This window comes from Uranotaenia lowii, chromosome 2 (assembly GCF_029784155.1).
Source record: "Uranotaenia lowii strain MFRU-FL chromosome 2, ASM2978415v1, whole genome shotgun sequence".
NCBI lineage: Eukaryota > Metazoa > Arthropoda > Insecta > Diptera > Culicidae > Uranotaenia > Uranotaenia lowii.
This window is the reverse complement of record NC_073692.1, coordinates 245,625,559-245,638,013: the sequence shown is the minus strand read 5'-3', so window position 1 is coordinate 245,638,013 and position 12,455 is coordinate 245,625,559. Positions and strand designations below refer to the sequence as shown.

General features: G+C 34.8%; 1 protein-coding gene across 1 annotated transcript; it reads right to left on the bottom strand.

Moving 5' to 3' along the window:
* Positions 1–2,164: 2,164 nt before the first annotated feature.
* On the bottom strand, positions 2,165–8,432 carry LOC129749552 (uncharacterized). Its single transcript, XM_055744559.1, has 5 exons — positions 8,125–8,432; positions 3,208–3,437; positions 2,884–3,135; positions 2,630–2,813; positions 2,165–2,558 (listed from the first exon to the last, which is right to left on the bottom strand). The coding sequence occupies exons 1-5, from the start codon at positions 8,309–8,311 to the stop codon at positions 2,188–2,190; spliced, it is 1,224 nt and encodes a 407-aa protein (XP_055600534.1). The 5' UTR covers positions 8,312–8,432; the 3' UTR covers positions 2,165–2,187.
* Positions 8,433–12,455: the final 4,023 nt, after the last annotated feature.

Sequence of the window (12,455 nt, the reverse complement as noted above, 5' to 3'; positions counted from 1 at the left end):
ATTTGTTAAAGAGATAAAATTTTTCATAAAGAAACTAATAATTAGATTTTTATTTCATACGGAGCACGATGTGCAAAACTTGGCAAAACACGACCGTTATTTTATTTTATTTTAAAAATTTAAATAAATGTAGCTCAAGAAAAATGAAATAACCAATATCTCATTATAAATATGACTGCCATGAGGGCTTAATATTGATAATAAAATTTAAAATCTAATATCAAATCCCAAAATTTCCGGTTGTTTTTTTTTTTAACAAAATGCTGATTTCCAGCAATTGAGATAACTGGTTTCCATCAATTGAGATTGCTGTATTTGCAATTGAGTTTGCTGATCGTTTTCAGCAATTCAAATTGTTGGAAATTTTGCTGGAAAGTCAGCAGGACAAAAACCAGCGAAACTTTGCTGGTTTCCATCAAAAATAAATTTGCTGTGTAGACTGTGATCATTGTTAACACGAGAATATGTTGAAAATTTCCTGATTGAAAAAAAGCTAAAAATAGAATTTTGCCTTAAAGTATGCAATGACTATTGGGTGACGTAGAAAAACTTGTAGAATTCCCTTTTTCTAAGACTTATACTCTGGGACATAAAAAGTAATATGGCCAAAAATAAGCAATAGATTTTTTTATCTTTCGATTTTGTTTGATTTTTGCCAAAGTTTAAGGTCCCTTGAATAATGGATCAAATCTCCTTTGATAATGGATTAAGGGATCTAGTCTCATTTAACTTTAAAAATATCACTATCTTTTCGCTCCCCTATTCGTCATATTCATCTACGAGATGGAGCATCATACTGAAACACATGCTGTCAGAAAATGCATAAGACGAAAAAATTTTCTAAAACGATATGATATAAACATCTGGAAGAACCCTTCAATTCCGCATCATAATTTCTCATTTAACCTTTACATTAGAGCGTGTTTAAGGGTATATCAGTCCTAACAATCTTGATGGGGTTATTTCCACCGTTCTTCGATAGATTTCGAAGTTTTTAGTGCATCCCACTTACACGAAAATGTTTCTATTCATGAATTCAAAGGAGTATACGATTGAAAGTTCTTTTTTTTTTGTTTCGAACATAGTCGTTTTAACATCTTTATGTCATTCGCGGCGACTTATATCTTATATCAACGATGCAGTTAGCGGATAGTCATTGAAAAACTCATCCGTTACAACTGTGATCGATGGTTACCCTTGGGTTCGAACTCGCGGAAACTTTAAATACTATGGAGGGATTAATCACCGTTATTTTTGTTTGTTACTTTGATTTATCGGCCTAGCGGTGAAAAGTGATGTCCTTTTTAGTAGGGACATCTAAATATTATGAAATTTTTTATATAGATGGATAGAAGGTTAGAAGGAATGAAAAATGGTGAAAATGAGCAGGTAGAATTTGTTTAGAAGCATTACCATCACATATCAAATTTTTGTTCCTCACGAGCCTACTACTATGAAGTGGTAGATACAGATAGAGTTGCATCTACCACCACACCTTAGTAGGCTTAGCGTGGTCCGCCCCACAAGCTGGAAAACTTGTAGTGCGGACGAACAAAAAGATGATATGTGATCGCTCAGATAAGCTTCCTTTAATAAAACACGACATCATAGCATCGGTGGTAGGTCACTATCAGACTATCGACCGTACCGTTTCGCATGCGAACCCCGCATGTAACGAAATGCGAAGATAACAAATTGAGAAGACTAAACATCGATAGATGCGTTTCTGAGTTAAAGGAAGCTTATCTGAGCGATCACATATCATCTTTTTGTTCGTCCGCACTACAAGTTTTCCAGCTTGTGGGGCGGACCACGCTAAGCCTGCTAATGTGTGGTGGTAGATGCAACTCTATCTGTATCTACCACTTCATAGTAGTAGGCTCGTGAGGAACAAAAATTTGATATGTGGTGGTAATGCTTCTAAACATATTCTACCCGCTCATTTTCACCATCTTTCATTTCTTCTAACCTTCTATCCATCTATATAAAAAATTTCATAATCTTTAGATGTCCCTACTAAAAAGGACATCACTTTTCACCGCTAGGTCGATAAATCAAAGTAACACTTTAAATACTGTTTAGTGATTAAAAAGTAAGAAAAATAATGAAACAATGATTTTCAGCTAACATTTATTTTTTTTTTTGCTAACAATAAAAAGGGAAAGATCAAATCGTCGCCTAAGTTCATCATTCCAATAACTGTTTCGAAAGCCTCTCATCGATACTATATTCCGCAGTATCCCGATAGGCTTTCACGTTTTCGGTTCTTCTGTTGTTAAGATCATTCAGCAAAGCTTCTTTGGAAACTTCCTCGAATGCTTTACCCTTACCGAAGAAAATGTCCTCTGAATACACACGATCTTTCTTCCGGTACGTTCCGTGCCACTTATCCCAAAGGTAAATGTTGAAGCCGAAATTGACGTGAAAGTATTGATGATGGTTATCGTGAAACATGGTGTCAGGTTGCCAGGGTTGCCACCAAAACGATTTGATGTCCACTCCACTGTGGTTCAGCATTCCATGGACGTAAGTGTACAGTTCAATGAAGTAGAACGCGGCTACGAAACGAAAATACATTCATCATTTGAGAACATTTAAGCATAAATCTTATAAGTGAAAACTAGCTCACCCCAATGTGTTGGTATAACGAAAATCGGAAGCAGCATGGTCAATTGTACGTGCATAATTTCAAACGGATGGATAGCAGTGACTGAGAATATTGTCGGCTGTTTGTAGGTATGGTGTAGCTTATGAAAATGTTTGTACAACCATGGCCAATGGTATATTCGATGGATCCAGTATGTCAAGTAGTCCTGAAATATAAATAAAAAAAAACACATATTATCGTTGTTTGCCCAATCAATTAGAGCCGATTCGACTTACCTGATAAACGAAAATAATAACGATTTGAGCGAAAAACCACCACCATCCGTACTCATCCCAGCGATAATAAAGGGTCAGAAGGCGACCATTGTTCATAGCATAACAGGAAAGTATTCCACTCAAACAGCTCATCAACAGCATCGAAAATCCTCCCACACAAATCTCGTGCAGTTCCAGTTCGGGTGATAAGAATTTCTCCGGCTGGCATTTCCATTCACGTGCTCGATCACGTTTATTGATATAGTAGTACCACTGAGAAAATCGAAAGCAAACCATCAACAATCAAGTCTCGTGAATGAACTGTACCGGCCATTGAAAACTCACGTGAATAAACCCACCTACTCCGAAGTAAATGAAAAACGATCCCACAATCGCCGTTATCAGGTAATGAGGTAATCCCCGTAGGTTCAGGTTTTCGAGTATATCGATAGCCAGGGAGCCATTCACATTCGAGTCGGTGTGATTCAACGGAGGTAGCTTGTCTGCGGACTCAAGTACTTGGCTTCCTCCTGTAGCGTGCTTAAAAAAATGTACTGCGATAGCCAGCCAATCACCTGGAACGGGAGATAAAACGATTTATAAAGAAGAAATGCGGTTTATGACAGCTCAATAAAATCTGCCCTGATAAGAAAACACCCGAATCAACAAATCAATATCATTAACTGAACAGGTGTTGGTCCGAAAGTGTGGCTGAAGCGCCGGCTGCACCTTTGTACTTTTTTTCGTAATCCGATAAGAATGTTATATGAAATCTATGCATCTTAAAGTGGGTATTGAATTAAGGAACATACTTCAGGCTGTTAATAAGTTGTTTAAAAACAATCAAAGCTTTTAAGTCAGTGCATATAGCGAAACGAGAAAAAAACAGAAAATTATGTTTAAGGGGGGGGGGGGGGGGGTAGGGTCTATCACTTTCAAAAAATCGATTTTTTATTTTTTTTATTTTCTTATTGTAAAACATTTCAAGAATGTTGTGTCAAATTTTCAAGTCAATTGAAGCAAAACTGTAGAAATTATAGGCCTTTATCTCCTCCTATCTAATACTGCAAGAAAGCAAGAGCAGAAACTTCAAACGCGTTTTTCTCGAAAGCACATTTTTAAAGTCCGTGGACATCGTCATTTGAAAACTACTTATCCGATTCTTTTCAAATTTGGAACATATTTTCTACATATAAAATACCAGACTCCAACGTTTTTCTTTTTTGTTTTTTTAACTTTGGGGAGATTTTATTGGTGAAAAATGGCGAATTTTTTCGTGAAAAATCGTAGTTTTTACTTCAAACAGCCACAAAAATTTCATGAAAAAAATTTTAAGTTTAAAAAAAAGGTTGGGGTCCAGAAAAACATCTATTAAAAATATTTTGCTCTGATTTTTTGACTTCAGATGATTCTGTGCTGAGATATAGTGTCCACCGCAAATCCTGTTTTCTAAAAGGCATCCTCGAACGTGCTCCGCCACCGGCTCATTTTTCAGTATTTTTCTACGAAAAAATTACTAAATGTTCTTTTAACAATGCTTTGTATAATGCAAAAAATTTGAATACATTTGTTTGAACGATAGCTCTAGAAAAAATCGTGAAAATGGTGTTTTTTTTTATACCCGTTAGACCCTACCCCCCCCCCCCCCCCCTTAATTCGAATAGATGCAACATAAATTGAATCTTCAACCTTTGTTTGTTAAATAAACGTTTTTCTCAAATCTTTTCATTATCATATTTTCCTTTCTCTCTCCCTTTTTACATTTGAAAAATAGTGTAAAGCTGACAGTTGTAAAAATTAAAAAAAAAAAGAACTTTAAAATATGAAAAGTTTAAAAAATAGATAAAGTAATGTAAATGGTAACAGGATTAATGGCTTCAAACATGTCCATTAATACTCTCTATCGTTTTTTTCGTATCGAAATAATAGAATGTTACAAGGCAGTGCGAACGGGGGGGGGTGGGGTTAGGGGTTAAACCCCCCCCCCCCCCCCCATGGAGATTTTTTCCAAGTAAAATTTTCAACGTAGTATCGAAAAAAAAAACATTAAAAGGTGTTTAAAAATTAGTGTTAACAAGCAAGTCAGAAATTTGGCTCGCATCCGGCGGAATTTTCTCATAAATCTCAAGACTGGACATTTAATTTTACGACACTACATGACGCTTATGATACTAATTTTTAATTGTAAATTTCGATTAACCTTTTGTATTTTTTGAAACTATAAACTTGAATTACAAAAACCCTTCCTCGTCTTTAGTGTAGAAGTGTAACTAAACAAGAACAGAGTTTGAAACGAAACATTTTAACTTCATAACTAATTTATCGAACACTAATCTGATACATCGACAAGTTGGACACCATGTAACAAGTGTTTAACTCTCACAGAATTAGCAAAAAAAATCTAAAATCTTATACCCTTTAGCTTATTACTAAAAATTTAATTGAAATAGAATCATTTATGTCTTTAGAAATGTTATGCTGATATGAATTTTTATTCAAGAAACCAGTTTCAGTCTCAATTTTACATTGTTTTTGTTTTTCTCAGCATCCCATTTGAGCAGGTTTTAAAAATTACACAAGGCCAAAAAAATTACATTTTTCCGAGGTGCAATGAATTTAAAACGTAATTTTGACTAATTTGAGTGCCCTGAATCCAAATATGCAATTTTTTGATCAGCTTTTGTATTGAAATAACTTTTCAAAATTGGTTAAAATTATTTGAGACAGCGAAACTTGAAAACAAAAACATAACATTTTGAAATAAAAGATTCGAATCAATCATCAACTTTCATCAAGACTTCAAGTCACTTTGCGATAAAAGTTATAGAAGTTTTCTATATGTTTACTTTTTCTCATTTAAAGAATTTGTAAAGAAGTTTTAAACCAAATGGAATTTGGTTCTGACAATAAAGTCAAAATTACTTGTAATGATATCTTTCCCAAGTTTTAAAAACTGTTGAATATTACTTTTTTTAGAACATGCATCATCTTCATCATCAAAATATTATTTCTTATTTGAATGAAATATAATAAACGAAATCAGGAACAGATTTCTTCTTAAATGTAGGTTTGATAGTTAAACAGTTATCAATGATTGATTTTTATTAGTACTAAGTGGTAACCCGGCAAAAAAGAAATGCCTAAATAAATTGTTTTATGAATGAAAAAAAAAGTTATCAATGATTGATTTCACTCAAAACTTACACATGTTAAAAGTTCATATAATCGAAACTAAATGTGAAAGTTCAAATTTAACAAAAGATTCGAGTTCAGGGTGCTAAAATCTACCAAATCTATTTTTAAAACATAAGCACTAAAATGCTGTTCCCTTGAGTTATCAATTAAATTCTATGAATAAGTTTTTATAATGGTAAGTCGTGTTTGTTGAAAAAAATATCCTTCTTTAATGTTGAAAACCCCATTTCAACTTCATATTTGTTTTAAATTTTCAAATTATTAAACCAAATATTATAGTACGGTTTCTTTTTAAATTTTGAAATAAATTTATAGAACTTTAAAAACAAGCTATTTCAATTTTAAGAAATATTTTCGATAAGTTTGTCTATGTTTTTCAATTTTGATTTTTTTTATTCTAAAAACGATTTTTTTCCAAATCAATAATTCACATTTCGAATGGCGATAAATTTTTTTTTCAATTTCAAAACAGTACAGCGGAATTTTTCAATCAACTCTTCAGTTGAAAATGAAGAAAAGAAATCTCAATTAAGATGAATAGTAAATACAATTTTTAAACTGTGACTCAGAGATGGGTCTTGACTCAAACATTCAGTCAGCGCAACTTTTTTGCAGAGAAATGAATCCAACTGTAAGTTGAAATTTCAGGGACTAGACAAGATGAAAATTAATGTTGAAAAACATGCGAAAAAAAAATTCGCCTTGTCTGCCGGTAGGACTTGAACCCACATCTTGCGCTGTAATCTTGGGCCCCGGAGAGGCGCAAGATGTGGGTGCAAGTCCTACCGGCAGACAAGGCGAATTTTTTTTCGCATGTTTTTCCACATTAAAAATGAAAAAAACAGTAGTAAACGGTCGCAAATTGAATTTCCTTAAAAATTAATATAATTTTATAATTAGAAAGTTTAAGCTGTTTGCGTTGTGCTGTAACTCAGCTGGACTCCAACCGATTTCTATAAAATTTAGAGTTTCAGAATCCTCTTGTCATTTTTAAAAAAAGTAAGTTGTAAAATTTCCTTTTTTGTTAAGTGAATTCACACATTTGCGACTGTTTTTGTTCGTTTTTTAAAACAACCCCATTGGATATTAAAATAAAAAAAATTTGTGTCAAATATTCGGGCAAGTTCCGGGCAATCTATCAAGCATACATGTGGGTAAGAGCCAAACGCCATGAACTCTTTTTTGAGACGATTGACTATCGAATAATATCATTGTTTTATAAGTATGGAAACCCCGTATTTTGGTATTTTTTACCATCCAAAATATTTGAAAATCTAAATGCAGTTTCTTTTGAATCGGTGATTTAGTTTTTTTCCGGATTGAAAAAGACACATACATTGGAAATGAGTATAACAACAGGCGCTAGGATGCAGTTAACACCACTTTTCCAACGCGTCTGCCTTTCGTCGAAAGCTGAACCGAAGTTAAAGCCTTTGTCATTTTGAACCACAGAGATTAAGTAAAAATTGTGTGTTTATCGCCTTTTTTAAATTATTCAGATTAGAACTGCCTAGAGATGGTGAGCAAAACCGTGAAATGACGTGATTTCAAAGTAGTCGAAGATTCCTTTGAATTCAGCTACAGTATTTGAAAGACCCAAATACTAGTATTTCACTAGCTACTTGCTAGCATCCTAGCATGAAATACTAGTATTTGGGTCTTTCAAATACTGTAGCTGAATTCAAAGTTATCTTCGACTACTTTGAAATCATAGTTTCATTCAGCTAAGAGGTTCTTCAAACCTATGATTATTCGTGAAATGACACTTTTAACACTTCGCGATAGATCTCGTTTCGAATTTGCGGCACCATATTCGCCCACACTATCTGACTACGAATTTAATACGGTATTTCCAATAATCATCCATAATCCATAATAATTATTCCTAACTGATCATCACTGTACTCTATTTTTCATATTTATTCATAACCGACTTAAGCTCTTAACCCTCAAAACCCTCTTTGCAATAACAATGTATTATCCATAACTGACCACATCGTTTATATTCTGTAAACATATTGTATCTCACTGATAAGGAAAGCGATTTTTCCCGAAACAAAAACCAACCTTTAATTGAAGATGCCATCAAAAATATGGCCACTGTAGCAACGGTATTCCTAATGTATTCAGGCAATGTGGCCCAGAATGAATCCAACGCAGTTGCATAACGCTCGATCCATCGTACTCCTTCGATGAATGGATTTTTGAATTGTCCTTTTTTGTCTTCACTTTCGATTCTTTTCGTCTTCCCCATTCTGATTTTCTTCTTTGGTTTTGAAATTTCAAATCACAGGTTAACTGAGGCTCATAATAAGTCCACGGTTAATTACACTGATTGGAAGTCAATTTGTTGAATTGGAAAGCAACCACATCCTGAAACCCTGCACAGCTTTTGAAATGACCTTCCGAAATGCATCTTATTTTATATGAGCGAAAATAGCTTTATCTTTGTTTTGGCAATAAAACCAGAAGTTTGTTCTTTATCTTGATCCAATCAAAAGCTTGAACAAGGGAAGGAATATTTCGTATCACGATGGCTGCATCGAATGCTGTTAAGATAGGCGAGCTAGTGATCAAAATTTTTATGGCTTGGAGCCTGGAGTTTGAAAAAAGGATGAATTTATATCATAAATTAGCAGTTGAAACTTTCATCACTAACTATATTAAAAAGTATTAGATATTGTATACATTCAGAGATCTTTTAACTAGAATAAGAAAGCGTCATCCATGTTAAGATCACGAGCCTACCCTGGAAATATTGAATACTAGCTGACCCGTTGTGCTTTGCTACACCTTCCGGAAATAAATGTAATTTGTAAAAATTTATTCAAATTTAGATTTTAGAGAGCATTTTTTTAAATCAAACCTCATCATACTTCAGAACCAACAACTTTGAAATGGGAGCTGCAGCTGCAGTTCTGAATTGCAATTCAACGATGGTATATATTATTTTCAGTCTTTAAACTCGTTTTTCAAGATCTGAAATTTGTACTCTGTACCTAAAAAAACTTTTTGACATATGGTCCCTTCTTTGAAAAGCTCTTTATCTTAAATTTACATGGGAGCTCTCCCATCTTTTTCAATTTTGTCCCCCACTGCTTGAAGAAGGTGGGCAAATTTAACCGGCTCGATACCCAAACAGCACTTATCATGGTAATGAAAAATATATTTAATTAGTTATGTATTAAATACAGTGCAAATTTCTTTTTTTTTTTAAATAAATTTACTACGGTAAACATATAAACATTTAAAAAGAATATCAGTTGCATCACTAAATAAGTTCTCAGCGTTTTTTTTTATTTTCTCTTTGAAAGTCAAATATTCAAAAATGTAGGCAAAAACAAATTTCTAAGTTTACATTTGTCCCGTATATTGGAGCAAGTGTCAATGCAAAGCTTATTTACAGATGCGTCAGAGTAATGGCTTTAAAATGGATTTAATACGAATTCCTGTTTTTTGTTCTATCAAGTTTCACTGATATATCTGCAGTATTCCTGCAATATAAATTTATGTTTGTTAGCCCACTTTTAAAGAATGCTGTTCAAAGCAAATGACCTTCATTTACAAAGGCATTTAAGAATTTTAAATACCCGCTGCAGTTTCAACATTCGGAATACCCCTTCTGGTATTTCCAACATATTGAATCATTTTGAAGATGAATTTCTTAAAAGTTCGACGTTTGCCCTTGCCCCACCGTGTGAGTTGACAGAAGGGAATATTGTTTTTAACACTTTAAGGGTAAACTAAAAATTTCTCTTAAAAATTTTGCGTCCAGTTGAATATCAGTTCTAAAGTCTCGCTTTTCAAAAACGAAGCGGATCAAAAGTCTCTTTTATGCAGCCATGTAACACAAAAACACTTTTCATGTTAAGTACGTACTTGAATTGGTATGTAAGCAAAAAGTACGATGGTTTTTTCAGAATTATTTAAAATAAAAAGCTCCCATTTTCATTTCTAAATTCGTTTCAGTTGTTTATTTGGGCTGAAGTAACAATTTCTAGAAGAAAACATAATTTTTAATTTTTTTTTAACGGAAAAAGTTGGACGTTTAAACATGTTCTAATGTTCCTTGAATGAAAAGTCGAATGCTACCTACAATAACACGAACTAAATATGGAAGTATTTTTGCAAATCTTTCAATTGGTTTTGATTTGATTGATAAAATACCAATCCGTGTCACATCTAGGCGTAATTTATTACCACGTGCTGTGTACAAATCAAATAAGCAAGAAAAAAACACATCTTGGTTGCATATCGCCCCACGTGTTTGAGAAACAGGCGCCTTATTGTTAAATTTTCCAGCAATCAATGAACAGTGTGCTTTGGTTACTATCCTCTTGCGACGACGTTTGCTCGCCCATGGAGACGAAAAACAAACCCCTCAAAGAAAATATGCTTGGTTGAGAAATACGCGCCAAAATATTCCTACTGATCAGTATGTTATGCCTGGGTTACTTTCTTTTGGCGTCGTTGGCTCGCGACGCCTCGACCATAGAGACGAAAAACAAACCGCCCAAAGGAAAAAAAATCTCAAGAAAATGGATGTCATGACTTTAATTTGTTTCGAAAAACTACAAATTTTGTATGGAAGCATCTCCTTCCTTAAGTCGGATGGAGTTTTGACTATTACAGAAACCATCCCCGGCCTCAAAAACCCTCAGATGCGAATTTTGACGATGATCGGTTCAGTAGTTTCCGAGTCTATAGGGAACAGACAGACAGACAAACATTCATTTTTATATATATAGAAGAAACTCAAAGCGCCCGGTGACCTAGAAGGGAGTAAAAAATACTCTACTGGGAGAAATTTTGCATGAAATTGTCCAGGTAGGTATTTATATCCCTAGCACCCAGTACGCATTAAGATTTGAGTTCGATTTCCAGCCAAAAAATTGCTGAAAACGTTCAGCAATCCAAGTTTTTATTGAAAACAAGCTGAAATTATTCGTTTTGCTGACTTTTCCAGCGCTTGTTCTTTTTTTGCTGGAAATTTTCCAGCAATTGATCCGTATTGCTGGAAAATCAGCGATCGATCTGTCAGATTCGGAACTTTATTATTTTTGACATTTAACTTCAGGTGATTGAAAAAAAGAGCTCCACATGCGTAAATTTCCTTATCAACATAATAAAAGAAAACAAGCGGAAAAACTTCATAACAGCAGTCACCTTTATCGATCTGATGAACGCTTTTAACGCTGTTAAAACAGAAACTCTCGAGACTATTATGGGAAGACAACGATTTCCATCTGAAATTGTAGTGTGGGTTGGCTCCTTTCTGAGAAACAGGAAGCTATCTATGCAAGTTGGACAAAGTTCGGTTACTCGGACCATCAGTAATGGGTTACCCCAAGGTGACGTACTATCGCCCACTTTATTCAATTTGTATACCTGTGACTTGCATCTAACTGAAGAAGAAGACGAAGTTCTGATACAATTTGCCGATGACTTTGCTCTAGTCACTAGAGCAAGATCAATGGAAGCTGTTGAACGAAAAACACAAGGTCTGCTAGACAAGTTCGTATCACAGGCCAACACACTGAATTTCCAAATTAATTCTACGAAAACAAAAGTACTGCTTCTCATTAATGGAAACCGAAAACTCAACGTGAACATCAACAACGAGCCTGTAGAAACAGTTAAGTGTCACAAATATTTGGGTATCTACATAGACCGAACCTTAGGATTTGGTATTCACGCCAAACAAACCGTCAACAAAATCCAAGATCGACTTAGTATGTTGAAAGTCATTTGTGGAATTCGCGAAGGAAGCCATCCCCATACTATGTCAATAGTCTTCAATGCACTGCTACGTAGTACTGCGGAATATGGAGCATCGATCCTTGGTAACACTAGAAAAACATATAAGGAGAAAGTACAGGTATCTCTCAACGATGCCATGCGAAAAGTAACAGGTTGTAGTAGAACTACTCCCCGAAATACATTAATGGCAATAGCCGGGCAAGAGCCTTGGCAGATTAGATGTGAGTATATCACGGGCAAGGAAACGGCAAGAAATGTATTCTTCAGAACACCAGTTTTCAACCAACTCGACAAAATAGCCAACTTCAGAGGAGATCCGAAGAAGCTGAGCTGTATGCAAACTGTCATACCTAGTTATTATATACACATTGCCTTCATGATAACCCATCCCTGAGTAACCTTTGTTAAGAGTGTGAGTAATAAAAGTAGATCGATAGAGAAAACACGCGTCTCTTCTACACGTCCGAAATCGTCCCTTTATTGCGACTTAAGTAGTGTGTTTCCGCGAACCTTGCTCCCTTCCGGCCCCGTTATAACAGTTCTGGCGACGAGGATGAGCAATCCGGACCGTGCGGCATCGAATTCGATGGCCACTATTGCGGGTGGCGCTCCGCCACCAAATTTCCACATGGAAGCGT

Excerpts from the sequence above, each read along its gene's own strand:
- LOC129749552 (XM_055744559.1), bottom strand. The coding sequence starts at position 8,311 with ATGGGGAAGACGAAAAGAATCGAAAGTGAAGACAAAAAAGGACAATTC. Across the intron at positions 3,136-3,207 it reads GAGTAGGTGGGTTTATTCAC|TGGTACTACTATATCAATAA; the intron begins GTGAGTTTTCAA and ends CGATTTTCTCAG. Across the intron at positions 2,559-2,629 it reads CGTTATACCAACACATTGGG|CCGCGTTCTACTTCATTGAA; the intron begins GTGAGCTAGTTT and ends TTCGTTTCGTAG.